This window comes from Capricornis sumatraensis, chromosome 1 (assembly GCF_032405125.1).
Source record: "Capricornis sumatraensis isolate serow.1 chromosome 1, serow.2, whole genome shotgun sequence".
Lineage (NCBI taxonomy): Eukaryota > Metazoa > Chordata > Mammalia > Artiodactyla > Bovidae > Capricornis > Capricornis sumatraensis.
This window is the reverse complement of record NC_091069.1, coordinates 3,575,811-3,595,816: the sequence shown is the minus strand read 5'-3', so window position 1 is coordinate 3,595,816 and position 20,006 is coordinate 3,575,811. Positions and strand designations below refer to the sequence as shown.

Sequence of the window (20,006 nt, the reverse complement as noted above, 5' to 3'; positions counted from 1 at the left end):
AAATGTGTATATGCACATGAGAGAATGTGTATACACATAAGACGTGTGCACACACGAAAGAATGTTATACACATAAGAAATGTGCACACACGTACAAAATGTGTACACACATGCACACACTACAGAATGTGTACACACAAGACAAAATGTGCACAAACACAGATGTGTCCACGCAGACACATCTGTGTCTGCATCTGCTAAGGCCACAAGCTCACACAGACACCTCCCTTCCCATCCCCGCAGGGCCCCAGCTCGCTCTGCGGGGTATGGTGGATGGCTGGCCTGTAGCCCTGGTGACACCAGGTGCCATTTGGCCTCAGGCTTCCCTGGAGCACCCTCCCTCCCCCTCCATGGTTGATTCCAGCGTTCTCCCCTTCCAGGGCTGCAAGCACAACAGCTACGAAGACGCCAAGGCCTACGGCTTCAAGAACAAGCTGATCATTGTCTCGGCGGAGACAGCGGGCAACGGGCTGTACAACTTCATCGTGCCGCTGCGCGCCTACTACCGGCCTCGCCGGGAGCTCAACCCCATTGTGCTGCTGCTGGACAACAAGTGAGGGGCAGAGAGGGCAGGGCGCCGATGCCCTCACCTTCGGCGGGGAGTGGGGGGAGCGGCCCCACCCCGCCTGCCCCCTCCCACACCCTGGCGCTGCTCCATCATCCTCCCCATGACCGTGAACCTCCCCCAGAGTGCACCCCCAGCACCTCTACCCCCAGAGGGCGGCCAGCCCAGAGCTCAGGGTCCAGTCTCAGCTGTCCTGCCTCCCGGAGCCTTGGTTTCCTCTCGGGGACAATAAAGAGCAGCCCCGTTGGCCTATAAAGGCCCCCCTGGTCCAAGCCATCACGGTCCTGGGGCCCCTGCTCTGCTCAGGTCAAAACTGGTGTTGGGTGGGGGAGCCGGGTGGACGCCTGCAGGCTGTGCTGTGCCCGCAGGCCCGACCACCACTTCCTGGAGGCCATCTGCTGCTTTCCCATGGTGTACTACATGGAGGGCTCCGTGGACAAGTAAGGCGCCTCTTGGCAGGAGGACCCCCGCCCCACTGCCCTCCGCCTGGGCGGGCGCCCAGGGCCGAGCAGGGGGCGGCCGCACCCATGGGCGTGTCCCCACAGCCTGGACAGCCTGCTGCAGTGCGGCGTCATCTACGCGGACAATCTGGTGGTGGCGGACAAGGAGAGCACCATGAGTGCCGAGGAGGACTATATGGCCGACGCCAAGACCATCGTCAACGTGCAGACAATGTTCCGGTGAGGCGCTTGGGCTGCCCTGAGCTCCCCCTCGTCGGTTGCCAGGGGCCCCACCCAGAGCCCCTCCCCACATCCATGACCGGGGCCACCCACCCCCCAGGCTCTTCCCAAGTCTCAGCATCACGACCGAGCTCACCCACCCGTCCAACATGCGGTTCATGCAGTTTCGCGCCAAGGACAGCTACTCTCTAGCTCTCTCCAAACTGGAGAAGGTGAGTGGCCCCTCGCGAACCACCCCTTCCCCTCCTGCGCCCACGGGAACTGCCCCTTCTGACTCTGCCCAGCTGAGGACCTGCACCCGGCCTGGAGGGCATGGGTGCCTGCCCTCCTCCGGCGGGGTTCTAGCCCCATTGTGAAGCTCTCCAGCGTGCAGCCCAGAGACTTTAGGGTCCTCGGCCAGGAGGGCACATCGTCCGCCTAAGGCAAGGTCCATCCCGGCCTTGTGCGTGGCCAAGGCGGCTCGTTATACCAGAAATTACTAGCCCAGTGACACCAGCGCTGACACCACACCCGCGTCAGAGCCGTGTCTGTTCTGTCGGACACCGGCAGGGATGTGTTCATCCTGGCACAGATGAGGGCCCTGGGGCCAGAGCGGGGAGTGGTTGCCTCGGGTCACGCAGTGGCTCAGAGGCCAGGTCAGCAGGTGCCTGGGGGGCACGGGGACCCTCCAGGGACCGGTGGTGCCGCCCTCGCATGTTCGTGGACCCCAGGCCCTTCCCAGCCTCCTGTCTGGGTCAGTGTAGCACTGCCCTTCACTGAGAGGCAACAGGTGGCCCCGGGTGAGACCAGGAAACAGGTGGGCTGCTATTGAGGAGACCCAGCCAATGAAATCGGGGGCAGTGACCATTCCCTGCGAGCCCAGACTGGGGTCCTTGTCGGGAGGCAGCTTGCATCTGCATGGCTGACCCCACACCAGGCCAGGCCTGGCCCCAAAAGCAGACAGAGGGGCAGCGTGGAAGCTCCACCTGCCCAGAACCCAGGTGGACAACGGAAGTGCGTTTTGCCAGGAGGCCCATGGTGGCCCCAGGGCCCCTTGATTGGTAGCCAGAGGCCTCAGTCAGCAGCCAAGGAACTCAGGCTGTCCTGCCCCTGGAGGAGGCTTGGCATGCATCCCACACAACAGCCCGTTGGAGCCCACTCAGAGCCACTTCCTACCAGCCCGTGAGCTGATCCTCCGTCTGCTCAAACTGGGACTGTGGGCATTGGAAGAAGCCCTGGCTGGGACTGTGTCCAGGTGCTTGGGCCAGTCTGACCCAGCTCAGGCAGGATGACCAGCACAGAACTGGGGTCAAGGCTGACATCCCGACGCTGGTCCTCGCTTGCCGCCAGTTCCCCATGGGCCTTGCACCCCTACCTGTTCAGCCAGTGTTCTTGAAAGAGATCCGTCAGCAGACTCTGCCCTTCCACAGCAGACACCACAAGTCCGCCCCTACTCTGCCCTCTGTGGCAGGCATCACCAGTTGACCACATCTTCCACCTTCCCCTGCAGCATCACCTCCAGGGAGAGGCAGGGGCAGGGTCGGCCCACTCCCCACCTCGTCCTCTGGTTTTGTGATGGGGAGAGAAGTCAGCAAGTGAGCACGTGTGACCTGGGGATGCTGCAGCCCAGGGTTGAAGGCCATGCTGATGGATATGCTGGGCAGGGCCAGGCATGTGCAGTGCCTGGGGGCTGAGAACAGAGGGGCACAGAGCCACGTGATCCACCCCCTCTGGAGAGATGGTCAGAGCTGGTGCCTCCCCCGACCTCTGCACACAGAAGATTCCACAGAGGATGGGGTGGGAACATGGCATCACGCTGTACGTACAGCCTGGAAGAGGCAAGTCCTATTTCGTGAGCGGAAACTGCAGAAACATTGGAAATGCTTCTGGCATTCAGATCAACGTGCTTCCCCGAGATCGAAGTGGCACTAGGGTGGGGGTGGGGGGAGGATTCAGAAAGGCATGGAGGGCAGTGGCTGCATCTCCCTGGAGGTTCTCAGGAAGGTCTCCCAGAGGCTGGGCCACTGCCCACCCCGTCCCCAGACTCAGGTTCCTGGTGGCATCATCGTTTCAATAGCCTCGGCACCTGTAACAGTGATGTCGACTAGGGCCCAGCCTGCCCATTCAGTCCTGCTCGCTCCAGCCACATGGCTCTCAGAAGGGCTCGTCCCATGTCTCGCTGTGACCTGTGACCTCAGAGCTTGGGCTACAGCCTCCAGTCCCTCCATGGCCACTGCAGAACAGGCAGCATGAAGCCACTGAGACATCAAGCCTTTCTTCGTCCCCGGTCTCGAGCCTTCCTTCGTCTACGGTCTCCCTGGACCAGCCCTCGGTCTTTTCTTCTCAATCCATTCACTGTTCTTAGTGAAGGGAAACCGACAGCTTTAATGATCTTGGGAGTCTCCCCGTTGGTCCTCATAGCATGCAACGGGAGCATGCAGCCTGGAGTCAGCAGGCCACACAGGTTGGATTCCAGGGCTTGTCCGTGATTCGTTCTTCCGGGACGGCAAAATGCCGCTCAGAACTGACACACTGTTACCCGCTTGGACACCCACGTGCCAGCACGCCCTTGGGCTCCCTGCTGCTAGGGAGGGACAGAGGTGAGGCCCGCTGCCCCAGTGTTTGTCTGCCCTGCCGGCCGCCAGCCGAGTTTGCAGGAGGAAGCTGCCACGGCAGGAAGCAGCTCCAGGAAAAGGCCCCGGGAGGGCTCCTGCGTCCCACCTTCTGTCTGTGTGGAGCGTGTCCTGGTCCAGAGGGAAGGATGGCTTCCTGAGCTCAGAGCCACCCCTCAGCTGTAGGCCGACTTCATGCATGCACCAAAAAAGTTCACGTCCCAGAACCAGCACGGAGTGGGGGACACGATTCTGTGGAGGATACTGAGATGGAGGAGGCCCTGGTTCACCCCGGGGCCCCATGCCATCACCAGGGTACTTGCAAGAGGGAGGCCAGAGGTCAGCCTGCCAGCCCTGGACGTGGAGGAAGGGCCCAGGGCCATGGTTGGCTTCTAGAAAATGGGAAAGATGCAGGAAAGGAGTCTCCTGGCCGGGCGGGGTTCAGGGGGGCCGTTGGTCACCAGCGGGAGCCCTGCAACACCTGACTCCAGCCCCACATATCCGATCGGACTCACGAAGTCTGATACTGTGAGAGAGGAACCGTGTGGGTCTGAGCTGCGGGTCTGAGGAATCCACGTGGGGCCTCGCTGTGCTCACAGGGGAGGCAGGAGCTGACACACGTGTCGCTGCTCACACGCACGCCTTGCTGTCCTCACCACCTCACTCACAGGACATGAGCTCCAGGACAAGTTTCTATGAGAATCAAGGGCCCAGGGTGGCAGCGGCCGGGCATTAACCCCAGCATGGGCCCCTGGCTCTCGCCAGCAGAGCCCTGAGCCCTTACTCCCGGCTCCAGCCCCTAGTATCTGGGGGACATGAGCCAGGTGCTTGGCCTCTGTGTGGGGGCATCTGCTGGCCTGTGTTCATACACTCACCCCACACATGTGCACGTGCACACACACCCTGTACACACACCCTGGGCTGCCTGCCCCGTGCGGCTGTGGCCGCGGGCACCAGCCCGTCTGAGCCCCCCTGTCTTGCAGAGGGAGCGTGAGAACGGCTCCAACCTGGCCTTCATGTTCCGCCTGCCCTTCGCCGCCGGCCGCGTCTTCAGCATCAGCATGCTGGACACACTGCTGTATCAGGTCAGCCCGGGGCCTGGCTGACATCCGGTCCTGGGCCACGTCCACCCTGGGTCCCCAGGAGACCCAGTGGGACTGAGTGGCTCTGGGCCCCGTCCCTGACCGGGAGCCACAGGGGTTCACCCCTGAGCGTCACCATCCTTTCCTCCCAGGAGGGTGCTGGCCTAGGGTCACCCCTGGCAGCCTTTGGGTTTCTGATCCCTTCTGATCTAAGGCGCGTGACCAAGCGAGCTACCAATCCTTTCCTCCCAGGAGGGTGCTGGCCTAGGGTCACTCCTGGCAGCCTTTGGGTTTCTGATCTCTTCTGACCTAAGGCGCGTGACCAAGCGAGCTACCAGGGCCAGGAAAGGCCGCCTGGCTCTGTCTGTTGGCACGCTGTGCAGGGGACACTGTGGGTGCCCGGCGGGCATGTCCCACCAGCGGGTGTGGAACTGTCCACAACGCCGGCCTCACTGCGGCCCTTCTCCTCCAGTCCTTCGTGAAGGACTACATGATCCCCATTACCAGGCTGCTGCTGGGCTTGGACACCACGCCAGGCTCCGGCTACCTCTGTGCTGTAAGTGCCTGGGCCGGAGAGGGGACGGGCCGGGGCCAGAGGGGCGTGGGCGGGGTGGGTGGGGCCTGGGCGGGTGGAGGGGCGGGGCTTGTGGCAGGCGGGCCGGGCAGCCTCGCCCTGCCGCGGAGGCAAGCGCCGCCTCTGCGGCTCGAGGCCGGCCCAGCCCAGGCTCTGCGTTGCAGATGAAGATCTCAGAGGACGACCTGTGGATCCGCACCTACGGCCGCCTCTTCCAGAAGCTGTGCTCCTCCAGCGCCGAGATCCCCATCGGCATCTACAGGACCCAGAGCCACGTCTTCTCCACCGAGGTGCGGGGCAGAGGCCTGGGGATCCGGGCCCTTTGGGGGTCAGGTTCACAGGCACCCCCGTGGTTCCTTGGGCGGCTTTGGGGGAGGGGAGAGCACCGAGGGGCCCCCACGAGTTGTGAGCCCACGGAGGGGCTCAGACAGCCTCAGGGGTCAGGGCAATAGCCCTACAGGCACCCAGGAGGCTCTGGTTTCCTTTGCAGCCTCACGACCTCAGGGCCCAGGTTAGTGGTCCCTTCAAGCCCACGAAGAGTGCCTGAGCCCAGCCCCACCCGGGGATGGGGGTGGTCAGGAAGCAAGTCCCCAGGTGGCAACGGCCAAAATGCAGCTCAGAGAGGACTCAGCATCACTCTCCTCCCCCGTGCAGATGGGGAAACTGAGGCCAGGGTGGGAAGCCCAGGCGCCCCCTGCCCCCAGGCTGTCTGCCCCTCAGGGCACGGCCCCCATCCTGGCAGGTACCCCTTCCTCCCCCCATCTGTCCCCACTTGCACACCCCCCAGGCCCCCAGGTCACCCACCAAGCCTTGCAAGTCTCTGTGCGTCCCAGCCCACCATCGGGCTGCCCCTGTTCTCCTGCCCCAGAGGTGAGGAAACTGAGTCTCCTAGAGGGGGTGTTCCCCCCCCCACCCCGCTGTGGTAGAGTCAGAACATGCAACCCCAGAGAGGTGAAAGGAGGCCCACCTCTCACCAGCAAGTCAGGGACGGGCCTGAGCCAGGGTTTGGGGAGAGGAAGGGACTTCCACCTGAGCGAAGAAGGGCCTGGGGTACCCCTGGAACTGTGACTGTCCTCCCCATTGCCCCAGCTGCTCCGTGGGTCCCCATGGTCCTCTGCCCAGCACCCGTTCCCCTTCCCTTTCCCCCCCCACCCCTGTCCCTGGACACCCTTCCCCTCCCAGGCCTCACCCCTCCTCCCCGGCCAGTCCCAGGTCTCGGTGAGCGTGGAGGACTGCGAGGACACTCGGGAGACAAAGGGGCCCTGGGGCATGCGGGCGGGCACGGGCGGCGGCAGCACCCACGGCCGGCACACGGTGGGCAGCGACCCAGCCGAGTATCCGCTCCTGCGGCGCAAGAGCCTCCCGTGGGCGCGGAGGCTGAGCCGCAAGGGCTCCCGGCACGCGGGGAAGGCGGCAGCTGAGTGGATCAGTCAACAGCGGCTCAGCCTGTACCGGCGCTCGGAGCGGCAGGAGCTCTCAGAGTTGGTCAAGAACCGCATGAAGCACCTGGGGCTGCCCACCACTGGCTACGGTAAGGGGCAGGGCGTCTTTCTGCTCTCCTGGCCCATGTGGGGAGGGGGGCACCCCTAGATCCAGCGCCAAGCCCCGCAAGGAAGGGTTCATTCACTCTCTGCTCTGGGGCCTCAGTTTCCACATCTGTAGAAAAAAAGATGCCTATTGCCTGAGCCAGTAGGCAGCCGTCCTGGAGGAGGCGGCTGTGGGTGGGGACAGCCTTGCCAGGCTCCCTGAAAGCCAAAGCCACTGGCCTCAGCCAGGGGGCAGATTGGCCACCTCCGGCCGGTCCTGCCGGGATCAGGAACGCAGGACCCCACCATGTTCCCCTGAGAATAGGAACAGGGGCATGGCGGGGACACCCCAGAGCCCTGGCCACCCCTCCCGGACCCTCCCTGCAGCCGGAGCTCGTGCGGGATAGGGGCGGGGCAGGTCAGGGGCCCAGCACCAGGACCTCCACTGCTCCTGGGGCAAGGCCACCCCATTCCCGCGACTTCAGGGCGGTGCCACCAGGGCGTTTGTTGTCGTCGGCAGATTTTCTCCATAGCTTGATTCAGGGAAAAGTTTGTGACTCTGACCGTGATCGGGGCTGGGGTCCCCAGCCGGGCCTGAGGGGACTGGCCGGCCCCTCCCTCACTCCAGAGATGCTGCCTCTGTTGATGGGGCTGAAAGGGGCCCAAGTCCGCCGCCCCTCCACCACAGCCTGGCCTCATCCACACCCCAGGCTGGGTGGAGGCTCTGACCTCCGCTAGGCTCCGTCTCTGGGGGACTCTGCCCCACACCCCACCCTGGGCCTGGCTATATTTTTCTGGGCACCCACTCCCCTACTCCGCCACCTGCTGCTCACCTCCTGGGTCAGGGGCCCTCAAGCCCCTCCAAGTGGGACCAAGCGGCTTCGGGGTTCACTCAGAGCCGCCCAAGCGTCTCTTGGGTCTGGCTATATGCCAGGCGCAAGGAGATCACCAGCCAAGAGAGCCGCCTAGCCCCTCCCAGCCACGCCCTTGCTGCCCAGCATACTTGTCCACTCTGTGCCCTTTCCCCGGGCGGGTGCTGTCACCCCGTCCTGGGTGGTGTGCTGGTTGCTCAGGCTCCCAGTGGGGGTCCCGTTTCACGGCCCCATGTCACACCCTGGCAGGTAGACCCTCCAGCCCAGCTGAGCCCCAGAGCAGGCCCCTGCCCCTCGGGGCTCCCCTGGGCCTCCCCGCCCCCCGTGCGCCCCCACCAGAGCTTGGCAGACAAAGAGCCGACTTCTCGTCTGGGACAGACAGGCCGCCTGCGGCCTGCGTGCACCTCCCACCCCCGCTCTGCCAGACGCCTCCTCCACGCTGCTTGCTGACCTCAGTCTCTCTCTCTGTTTCTGTCTGTCCCTCTTCCTGTGTGTTCCGTAGAGGATGTAGCAAATTTAACAGCCAGTGATGTCATGAATCGGGTAAACCTGGGATATTTGCAAGGTAATTCTGCTCCGGAGGCCAGAGTCTGGCATAGGGGGCGTGCCAACCCTTCCTGACGGTCCACCTGGTGGCCGCCCGCCCCGGCCAGGCAGGCAGACAGGGCGAGACACGAGAGAGAGTCCCTGCAGGCAGGGCCCCATGGCTCCCAGGCTGCCCCACTGCAGGGACCCTAACTTTCTCCCCATTGACTGCTGCCTTCAGCACGGCCCCCTGCGCCCCAGCCCTTCTGCCCACTTAGTTGTCTGAGATAAGCCCTGCTCTGGACACGCAGGCAGCCACCGGCTGGCCCCTGGGAGCCCACCCAGCTCTTGAAAAGCACTGGCATGGAGCACCCCAGGCCAGGGTACCCATGCCTCCAGCGTGGCGGAACACAGTGAGGCCTGAGCTGGTGCCTGGGGCCTTGGGGTCTGCAGCACCCTGTGCCTTTGAGGGCCACCCAAGCCAGGTGGACGGTTGACCTCCACTCCCCAGCTGGGGCTTCACGAGATGGGGGCCTCTTCAGTTGAGACAAAGTCTGATTGTACCACATTTTCATCCAGGCACTCAGGTGCTGCTTGGGCCCCTGTATCTTGCAAGAAGACACCCCGCAGTCCCCAGACCTGCCCCACGACCCCAACAGGGGTCAGAGTCCAGGCCCCAGACCTCACTGCTGGGACCCCTTCTTTACCTGGGGGCTCCCCAGGCTCAGAGCTGTGCAGGCCTCCTGAGCCCAGGTGGGTGTTAGCTCAGACGGGCCAGTTTCTGAGGATGGCCGGGGCTGACAAGACCCAGGATTGAGAAGCTCTGGGGTGCACCGCGGGGGAGCTGTGGGGCGGCCCGGGAGGCAGAGCCCTGACCGCACCCCACCCCCCGCCCTGGGTCCCTGCGTTTTTCCTCACTTGCACCCACGACCGTGTTCACAGCAGACTCCCCACTAGGCCAGCGCGAGTCCGAGCCTGGGGCTGCCCCGAGCGGGAGGGCTGGGTCGCCACCTCCCTGTGGCCGGCTTCACCCCTACTTCTTGCCAAGGCTCGCAGGCAGGGTGGCTGCAACAGTGACCCCGCAACAGGGTCACTGCGTGGTGTTTACTGAGCCCCTGCCCCTGGTGTGTGGGCATCGAGAGGGGCCTGGGCTAGGACCTAAAACCAGAGGAGAGGCTGGTCCCAGGGGGCTGCAGGACGGTCCTCCAGGGGGACGCCACCACAAAGCACCCCCCAGCTGGGTGCAAATGAGAGAGGAGACGCCCCCAGCTGTGACATGTCGAGACAGCCCCTTCCACACAGTCACCCCTTGGGGGAGGGCTCCAGCTGCCCCCAGTTCACAGTTCTGGGGCAGGCGCTCCAGAGGGGTGGTGTGGACCCCCAGGAGCTGGCCAGAGACTGGTCTGCGGATCCAGGGAGGAGCCCCCACGGAGGCTGGAATGCCAGGTGCGGAGGCAGGGGAGCTCTGCCCTTGGTCATGGGCCAGCCCCCGGCCCCACACCAGGCCCTCCCTGGAGCACAGCAGGTGCAATAAGGCCGCCCCCTCTGGGAAGGCAGGGTCAGGGCCTCGTGGGTCACCCAGTCCCCAGGCGCTACAGCTGGACCCCATGTGCCTCCCCCCACCACCTCTCAGCCCAGCACCCCCAGAAGCGCAAAGCTGGGCCCAGCTTGGGCTGGGACGCCCATAGCCCGCCCGCCTGCCTGCAGGGCAGACGCAGGGGCCATGCTGGGTGGGGTGGGTCCAGTGAGGCAGGGGCCACGCCCACCCTCTGCAGGCCCGCCCCTGGGTTAGATGGACAGGTGACCCTGTCCCTTGTCAGCCTGTCTGTTTTCCTTGTTCTTGGTGGCTGTGCTCAGGGGTACAGGGTCCACCAAAGCCTTCCGCTCCTGCCCGCACCTCCACTGCCCCAGCCCCGCTCTTGGCTGCCCTCCATGGACATGCGCCGCCTCCGTGAGCCAAGCCCACCGGTGACCCCACACGGTGGGAGGGGTGGGGGTCAGGCCGTCCCCTTTCTGGGCGGGGACACGAGCCTGGACCAGGTGATGTCTGTGAGCCCCGCCCCCCGTTCGGCCTGCACCCCCACCCCAGCTGTCCCCTGAAGCATGCTGGGCTCCACCTGCTGCCGTGGGGGTCCCGAATCCAGAGTCAGATTCGGCCCTGAACTCGCCAGTTCAGGGAAGTAAGCCGCAGCACCCCTTTCTGGCCCGCCAGCAGCTGTCCCACCTTCCCTGAGTCCCTGACTCCCATGGCCAGGGAGCCCTCCCGGGACGGGAGGGGCCGGTGCAGACAGAAGGAGGTGGGAGGAGCCGGGGCAGAGGTCACCCAGGGCCCTACCCACTGCCCCCCTCAACCAGGGCCGTCCCCCCCCAGTGCCCAGTCCTGGGTCAGGAGGTGCCTTTAGGCATCCCCAGATGTGTAAACTGAGGCCACGAGCCATCCACCTCCTGCCACTCACTGAGCGCAGGGTCACTGCTGGACAGTGGCCAGCCCAACCCCATAGTTGGCCAAAGAGACATCTATGCAGTGACCAGGGTTTCTATAGAACCAGTTCACACCCCAGCGGGTCACATCCTGGGGCCACCCCAAGAGCCGGACGCTGGACTGGCTGTATCAGTGGTGGGCAGTGGCCTGGCCCCATGCGTGCCTGAGGGGACCTCCAGCAGGGTGAGCCAGTTGGACTCTGGGCTGATGCTGCTGGACAGGTCTTGGGAAACAGAGGGCAGGTCCAAGGTTGACAGCTGAGGAGGGGACTGGGGGTGGCCTGTATGGGGCAGGGGTGCTTGGAAGGGGGCGAATGAGCCTGGGCTGGGTGTGTGTGCAGGTGTGTGCACACGTGGAGGTGTGCACAGGTGTGCTCCACATTCAGGGTGACCACCTCCTAAGATGCTGGTGACTCAACAAGCTATGGGGATGGGCAGGGGTGGTGGCTGCTCCCGGCCCGTGCAGTGCTGGGCTGAGGCCCACGTGGGTCGGAGGACCGGCCAGGCTGGGTTCCCCAGGACGGGGCTCGGGCAGAACGGCCCTACGGCCAGGAGGATTCTGCAGCTGACTGGAGCTGCCAGCTCCTCGGGCCCCGGCGGAGCAGAGATGGGCAGGGGCTGAGGGGTGACCGCCCGCCGGGCCCTGTCTCCTCCGCAGACGAGATGAATGACCACCAGAACACCCTCTCCTATGTGCTCATCAACCCCCCGCCCGACACGCGGCTGGAGCCCAATGACATCGTGTAAGTACCGCATCCTCAAGCAAGTGTAGACCCCTGCCCTTCACCACGTGGACTGGTGCTGCGCACCCACATGGGCGTCCAGCCTGGCCTCCTGGGCAAAGCGTGATGCCAGCGCCCTCCACCCTTCCCACAGATATCTCATCCGCTCTGACCCCTTGGCCCACGTGGCCAGCAGCTCTCAGAGCCGGAAGAGCAGCTGCAGCAACAAGCTGGCCTCCTGCAACCCCGAGACGCGGGATGAGACACAGCTCTGATCGCCTTACAGAGTCCGCAAGCCCGTGATGCGTGAGCACGGGGTCCTGCCCGGTGCCCAACCCCGAGATGCTCCCGGGACTGGGCCAGAGGGAGCAGACCTTAGCTGGATGAGGGCTGGGGCTGCCCTGGGCACCGCCGGATGCCGGCGGGAAGCCTTTTTAACCTGTTTTTATGAATCTGTACAACCCTGATCCTTTGCACAAATGCACCGCAACTCGTGACCGGATCTGGCCACGGCGGAGGGAGAGGAGCCGGGCTGGGGTGGATCAGACAGGTGCCCGGGCCAGGGGCTCATACCACGACAGGAGGGACGCTGTAGCCCGAACTCGCCATGTTTCCTCAGTCGTGGACCAGTCTAGCTTGTGGCTTTTGGCCAAGCCACGGGGTGGGGGGTCGCCCTTCTCGCCCGAGTCCCTCCCCTGTGCGCTCATGTGAGAAGGACATGGAGAGCAAGAGGGTCTCCAGCTTGGCCGAGCCCCTGGCCGCAGCAGGACGGGCTCTGGAGAAGCGTCAGGGGGCCCTGTCGTGCACTGGGGACCCTGCAGCCCATGACTTTGTGGAAGAGACTTGGACAACTGCCTTTTCCTCTATTTTTACGCTGAGCTTTTGCAGCTGCACCATCTGACGCCCTTTTAAACAAGAAATCTGAAGCACAACGTGGCCGCTGGGCTGCCGGCCAACGTCTCCAGGACAGGGACTTCTCCTTATCAAGGGAGGGACTCCGGGCATCACCTCAGTTCCTTTGTGACTGTTGCTGACAGGTTTGCACGCTCAGTGCTGGAAACTTCCATTAAATGGATGCGCTCTGCAGACAGGAGGTCCCCTCATGAGGCATTCTCTCCATGGTTGCATGCTCTGGGCCTGGGTCTGCCCCAGCCGCCTAAGGGTTCCCCAACCCAAGGAAATGTGGCTGGCCCAGGTCCTCCCCAAAAGCAGGAAGCAAGTCAGCTGGAGGCAGGGGTTCCAGAAGCAGGGGTCCCCTGTGCACTCCCCCATGCAGGGGTTCTGGGCCGAGCCTGGGGACAGGTCTGTGTGCCTCCCCAGCACAAAGACACCCCTGTCGGTTCTCAGCTGGGGGCTCTTGCTCTTACAGAGTACCCCCAAGAGTCTGGCAGGGGAAGGACCAACCCAGCCCCCAGGGGGTGTGTGGCTCCGGCCACACAGTGGTGGAGTGGCCAGGCCACACAGCGGCTGGAGTGGCCTGCCCCCAGGGAGTGACATGACTCAGGGCTGCCCTCCCCGTCCCCAGTCAAGGCAGCACGTCCAGCTCACCCCCCACTGGCTGCCCGGGACCCTCCCACCTAGAGAGGGTCTCCATGCCTGGGGTGGGGGTAGCTGCTGGGACAGTGTGGGCTGTGGGGGGTCAGGAAGGGTGTCTGATCGAGGAGGGGAAACTCAGGGGCCCTCGACGGGGTGACAGGCTGTTGACATGGGCTCGGGTGGCCTCTGGGGCCAGGGTCTGTCCCAGCAGGGTGTCACTGGCTCCCACGGTCCTGCCAGTGACTGTTCCCTTCCGCACCCGCCACTTCTGGCAGCCACGTGCCAGCTCCCCAAGGGGAGGAGGCCCCTGCAGGAGTGGAGACCAAGGGAACCTTGGCTGCTGGAGTGGGGTCTCCATCCAGGCGGGGTTGCAGCCCCTCAGTACTCCACTGGGAAGACGGCATCCGACTGGGATCCCTGGAGGTGTCTGCTTGACTGTGGGTGCACAGGATGGGCAGTGAGGAATGGGGTCTCCTCTGGGCCAGACACGCTCACACCCAGACGCACGCTCACACCCAGACTCACTCTCACACCCATTGCCACCTGCAGAGGCTTCAGCAAAGGCCTGAGACTGGATCCAGGCAACCTGACCGGGCAAGCAGAAGACATTTCTCAATGCTTTGACGGGTTTTCAGACATAAAATGAGAGAGACACCTCTGATTTTTTTAATTCCTGTAGAAAGCTGGTCACGACAACGGCACCAGCGACAAGCGGGCTGTTGTGGCTCGTGACATGATGTGGCCCGGGAACGCCAGCCCCGAGGTGCCCATCCGCCTCCCCCCAGAGCTGAGCATTTATGGATGGACGTGGAGCAGGTGTGAACAGACTCAGGGCAACCACCCAGAATCTCAGAGAGAAGTGCGTTCGGTAGCTGGGAGACAAAAGGAGATGGAATCATACCAAGTGCTTATTAAAAGCAGAGCGGGCAGAAAAAGGGACAAGGTGTGCACAGCAGTCAGGAACAGGGCAGAGGCCACCCCACCCCAGCCCCTCGGAGGCCCAGCCTTGGGAGGATGCTGGCCCACCCGCCATGGACACGGGCTCGGCTGCCAGGCAGGAGTCCACACGACCACAAAGCGGGCACCCCCACAACATTTGCACCTCATCTTCACCCCAGGCCAGACCAACGGTCGCAAAGGTGCCTTTTCCCTCTGGGGGCTCAAGTTCGGGTCAGCACCTTGGCAGCTGAGACGGGTGGGCGTCTCAGGAGCTGCAGCATTTTCTTGTGAGATTGCTGAGCTACAGCTTCCCGTGGGTCGCGCAGGGCTGTGTCCTTGGTGCCAGACAGGCGTGCTGGCTGGGCTGGTGCACACAGGCATGCCATCCGGGACCTCAGTCCATCACCCTACTGCCAGTCTCGCCCCTCTGGAGCTTGAGAGGCTTGGCTGGGGCCTCCAGGGGAGGAGTTCTTGAGGGCAGCTGGTGGACCAGGGCCACGTTCAGGCCCGGTGAAGTCAGTGGAAGCTTGAGTGCCAAGCAGGGTGGTCTCGGAGGACTCAGGGATGCCCAGAGAAAGCAGATAAAAATCTTTACCCAGGACTGCTCCAGCTCCAGCCCCCCAAGTTCTAGGTGACCACATGGGTTCACACGGGACCTCCATTCCAGCCCTGGGCACCTCCAGGGAGACTACCCAGCCCCTGCAGATCCCTTCTCTAGCTTGGACCCCCATTATCTCCAGGGTCTCTCCAGGGCTCTGCAGTGGAGAACAGCTCACCCAGAGAGCCTGCCTGCAGCCTCGACTGTCCCAGGATGCCAGGCAGGGACTTCAGACTCGCTCTCAGTATCCATAGCCCCTCTCTAGCCCAGCTCGGGGCCTGGGGCTTCAGCCCAGCAGCTCCAGGAATCTGGACGGAGGGGTCACAGGGAGCCCATCGCCCCCCCTTGGTGCTGAGGCAACACCTGTGGCTGGTTCCCAGCTATCCTGCTGCACAGGGTGGGTTGGGGGTCTTCCCAGGGGAACCCTCCCCCAAGGGCCTCCCCCAAGAGCTGGTGCTAAGCCTGGGTCCTCGGCAAGAGGGGCTGAGGTGGACGGGGAGCCAAAGAAGTCTAGAACCTCTGCTCATCACAGCTCCATCAAGAGAATGCAGAAGCTCTGGAGGCATAACTAATATACAGAATATGTCTTTTAAGGGGAAAGAAGCAGAACACTTGAAGAGACATTTCACAAAAGAAAAACGATGACCAACAAGGACATAGAAATATGCTGCCTGCATCTCTAACCAGGAGAACAGCAATTAGAAACACCAAGAGAAGGGGTTATATTCCAAATACCAAGAGTAACAGTCAAAAAAACCCAAAAAGCCAGCGCGTTCCCTGGGGGCCCAGTGGTCAGGGCTCCGGACTCTCACTGCCATGCTGCTGCTCAGGCACTCAGTCATGCCTGACTCTTCGCGACCCCACGGACCACAGCACGCCAGGCCTCCCTGTCCTGCACCGTCTCCAGGAGTTTGCTCAAACTCATGTCCATTGCGTCAGTGATGCCAACCAACCATCTCATCCTCTGTCCCACCTTTCTCTTGCCTTCAATTTTTCCCAGCATCAGGGTCTTTTCCAGTGAGTCGGCTCTTCACATCAGGTGGCCAAAGTATTGGAGCTTTAGCATCAGTCCTTCCAATGAATATTCAGGGTTGATTTCCTTTAGAATGGACTGGTTGGATCTCCTTGCAGTCCAAGGGACTCTCAAGAGTCTTCTCCAGCACAACAATTCAAAAGCATTAATTCTTCAGCGCTCAGCCTTCTTTGTGGTCCAACTCTCACATCCATACATGACTACTGGAAAAACCATAGCTTTGACTAGATGGACCTTTGTCAGGAAAAGTGATGTCTCTGCTTTTTAATACGTTGTCTAGGTTTGTCCCTGATAGCTCAGTTGGTAAAGAATCCACCTGCAATGCAGGAGACCCTGGTTTGATTCCTGGGTTGGGAAGATCCCCTGGAGAAGAGAACGGCTACCCACTGCAGTTTAGAAACACCAAGAGAATCCCATGGACAGTCCCTGGGGTCACAAAGAGTCGGACACAACTCAGCAACTTTCACTTCCATTTTCACGAGGTCTGTCACAGCTTTTCTTCCAAGGAACAATCGCACTTTAACTTCACGCCTGCAGTCACTGTCCGGTGATTTTGGAGCCCAACAAAATAAAATCTATCACTGCTTCCACGTTTTCCCCTTCAGTTTGCCATGAAATGATGGGACTGGATGCCATGATCGAGATCAACATTTCTCAAATGTTGAGTTTGAAGCCAGCTTTTTCACTCTCCTCTTTCAACCTCATCAAGAGGCTCTTTAGCTCCTCTTCACTTTCCGTCATTGCCATGGCCCAAGTTCAGTTCCTGGTTGGGGAACTGAGATCCCACAAGCCATGTGGCATGGCAAAAAAGAAAAAAAAAAAAAAAAAAAAAGCCACAACTTGGCATATACGCTCTGCATATAAAGAAATAATCTTGTCCGTGCTTAGTCACTTAGTCGTGTCCGTGTCTTTGCGACCCCATGGACTGTAGCCTGCCAGGCTCCTGTGTCCAGGCGACACTTCTGGACAGCCATTCTGGACAGCTGGACACTCCTGTGTCCAGCCATTCACTTCTCCAGGGGATCTTCCCAACCCTGGGAAGATCCCCGCATTGCAGGCAGACTTTTTACCACCTGAGCCACCAGAAAAGCCCTGTCTAGATTATTTTAAGTTTCTACGCATTAGTAAGAAAGAGAGCCACCCAGTTAGCGCAGCCCAAATGAAAGTGGGCAGAGGAAACCCCAGGAATTTCCCAGAAAGGAAGCGTAAGCACGGTCGACCTCTAAAATGCTCACCCTCCTCTACCTCAGGGGATGCCCAGTGACACAGCCACGGGGTTCTGGGTGAGCCCACCGTGCGCCCACCGACGGCCTTCCGAGGACTGGAGGTGCCAACCTGAGCTGGAGGCAGGAGCAGACCAACCCCCCCGCCACCTCGATCTCTGAGACCCCAGGACTCCTGGGCTCAGACCCATGGGAAGGGCTCCCTGCCACACCCCCAGCGGGCCTCCAACCCCTGCCGAAGGGGCTGCAGTCCACGTGGGGGCCCATGGCCCTGCTCACTCGCTGGGGCCTTGGAGTCCGGACGAGCCCAGAAGAGAGGGTGAGAGCAGGAGCCGTGTTCAGGGCTCCCTGTCCTGGTCCCCAGCGCCCAGCACTGAATCAGCAGCTAAGACCCCTAGAAAGGCCCCCGGGGACTTTGCACGTGGTGGCGGTCCATCTGCACAGCTGGAGCCTGAACCTCCGGCTGTCACACCTCTGGGGACGCTCTGAGTGACCCACTTCCTGCGGCGCCTTTGCCTGGGGCACCTGCTGGTCTGCCAGCGCTCTGGCTTGCACGCTCACCACCAACACTCACCACCTGTTCTCCGCTTTTCTAGGAGGACCTTCATCTCTCTGCTAATAGAGACCTTTAGGGCATTTCTTTTCCTGTCTTTAGTCCTGATGCCTTATTATGACAACTCAGATATCCAGAACCTTGGCTACTAAGTCTGGCCTCCAGCGACCTGGGGTCCACCCTGACCTAACGGGGGACACTTCCAGAGCTTCACTGTTAAGGTGGGGTCTGCTGGAAGTCTCTGCTGAGTGTTATCAGAGTATGAGAATTCTAACTGTAGCACTTTCCATCCTGAATAATACATACCGAGTGTGATCAACTTGTTTCTACCCCTGGTTTTCCTCTTCGGCTTCCATGTAAATTACGCTGATATGTTCTCTCATGTTGAATGTTTATTCCTGTTCAGATGCTGTTGAGCATGATGTCTTCGTCTGGGTTCCCTTGACTTATGCTCGGCAGCAGGAACTGGACCGTAATTTTCTGTTGCTGGGCCTCTGGCCAGGTTTTGATGCAGAGAAACCTAGTTTTATTCATCAGTCTACCAGGTGTCCTTGCACGGACCCCACCCCGAGCCTCGTCCCCCAGACACACCTGACCCTGAGATCAGGGTGTCTCCCGGACAATGACATGACAGTCTACACGGCACAGCTTCTCTTGGCGGCATAGATCAGCGGTGTGTCTTAAACTTCAAGACACCTTGGACCAGCGAGCGTGGGTCCTTCTAGTCAGCGGTCTAGAGGTTCCAGGACAGGGCGCCCGGAGGATGCCTGGCACACACCATCCCTCAGCAGCTGAGCTGCCATAAGCGCCAGGCCAGTGACGCCCAACGCTGGAAACTTGTGGAACCCGCCCCAGAGGGACTGCCCTGCCGGCGTACCGACCACCCCCTGGATGAAGCATCTCAGCACCCTCAAGCTGAACAGCAGGCCAGTGTGAAGAAAGACACGGAAATAAGGACATACTTTCCACCCCGCAGACAGCCGCTCTGCCCTTCCGTCATCTCATGCTTCAGCTGACCGACTCCTACTAATGAAACTGGACCAGACACCGATGCAAGGTAGAAGCAAAGCCTTTAGGGATGACTTTGGTGGCAAGTGCTGAGAACCACTCATTTTAAAATGAGAATAAACACTCAAACTTTATATCAAGCTCTGTGCATGCAATTCGTTACTTTTCTGTAGGTATGTTCTACTTCAATTAAAAAAAAAAGAACACGGACTGTACTGCACACAATGAAAATTTAACACCTGGAATAAAAACAGGCAAAAAAAAAACACCACATTTCTTACAAAATAAGAGACTAGAGAGATTTATCAGTTCAACTGGAGACAAATGGTTGAAAAAAAAACACTTTAAATTCAAGTCCTGGGACTTCCCTGGTGGTCTAGTGGTTGGGACTCCACAGTTCCCTTGCAGGGCAGTTTGATCCCCAGTCGGGGAGCTGGGCTCCCACATGCCACACAGCCAAAGCAAAATTTAAAAAAAGGAATGTATGAAAAAACCAAACAGGAAGGTATGGCCGGGTCATGTTGACGTCTGGCAGGAATCATCACAACATTGTAAAATAATTATCCTGTAATTTAAAATAAAAATTTTTTAAATAGATTAAAAAAGACATGAATTGTCAGCTGAAAGGAAAAATGCACAATATAAGAAAAAAAGTTGAGAATTGCGGGAAAAAAATCCCTGATGCTTCAGCCTGCCTGGCACTGCTGACGACGCCTCCCGGATGCTCACAGGCTTCCACCACAGGCCCCCGACAGGAATGAGCAAAGAACAGGCATCGTCTGGGACATGTGAGTCCCCATCTCAAAGCTCAGTCCCTGGAGCGGCATGCTTGTCAATGTAACCAGTCACATCACAGAGCATTTTAAGCTGTAGATACGGAACGTGTGTACAGATAGGTGCCCGAGAGTACGTCTCAGCAGCCCCAACCCCAGGCAGCACACTCGGGCTGGAACCGTTCCCACGCAGCCTGGCCAAGTGCAGCTGAGACCTGCGGAAAGCTACTTGGAGTTCCCACTTACCAGATGAAAACACGGGGCCAGACACGAGCTTCCAAGTGTGTTAGCTTCCGAGCCTCATAACACCACGTCTAGACTTCACTTCCATGGGAGAGTTGAGTTCTATGCTGTTGCTATTCCTCTGTACCAGGAGCAACCCTAAACTCTCACGGCCAAGCAGGGCTCCCCTGAAACCACCTCTTACAAGTTACGTCTGGGCGTGAGGGCGTGGAGACCAGACTGTATGGTTTACAGCACTTTATCATTCATCCTGCCAAAGTGGCTTTTCCTCGCTATTTAGGAAGTAACTTGGAAAACGGTAACTTGCTCTTTCTAAAGAAGAGAAAACACACAGACCCCTCTGCTGGCTGAGCACAGGAAGGGGGAGGGAGCCAGGAGCCAAGCTTCTTCCCAGGGCAAGTTCCGCCCCTGAGACTTCACACCCCAAGACCTCAATGGGATCCACAGCTCAGGCCTTGGCACGGAGACCCCGAAAGAGAGAG

General features: G+C 60.8%; 1 protein-coding gene across 4 annotated transcripts in view; it reads left to right on the top strand.

Moving 5' to 3' along the window:
- The window catches only part of KCNT1 (potassium sodium-activated channel subfamily T member 1), a 71,365-nt gene extending 58,832 nt beyond the window's left edge, over nucleotides 1-12,533 (top strand). Inside the window, exons 21-31 of one of the 4 annotated variants that reach the window (XM_068963808.1) lie at nucleotides 381-553; nucleotides 934-1,005; nucleotides 1,111-1,245; nucleotides 1,346-1,457; nucleotides 4,820-4,921; nucleotides 5,391-5,474; nucleotides 5,657-5,782; nucleotides 5,983-6,003; nucleotides 6,699-7,023; nucleotides 11,555-11,639; nucleotides 11,773-12,533. In XM_068963808.1, coding sequence (XP_068819909.1) covers nucleotides 381-553; nucleotides 934-1,005; nucleotides 1,111-1,245; nucleotides 1,346-1,457; nucleotides 4,820-4,921; nucleotides 5,391-5,474; nucleotides 5,657-5,782; nucleotides 5,983-6,003; nucleotides 6,699-7,023; nucleotides 11,555-11,639; nucleotides 11,773-11,893 — 1,356 coding nt within the window. In that variant the 3' untranslated portion in view covers nucleotides 11,894-12,533. Of the gene's footprint in view, nucleotides 1-380; nucleotides 554-933; nucleotides 1,006-1,110; nucleotides 1,246-1,345; nucleotides 1,458-4,819; nucleotides 4,922-5,390; nucleotides 5,475-5,656; nucleotides 5,783-5,982; nucleotides 6,004-6,674; nucleotides 7,024-11,554; nucleotides 11,640-11,772 lie in introns of all 4 variants that reach the window. The other 3 variants (XM_068963817.1, XM_068963834.1, XM_068963826.1) reach the window with 3 other exon arrangements.
- The last annotated feature ends 7,473 nt before the right edge of the window (nucleotides 12,534-20,006 follow it).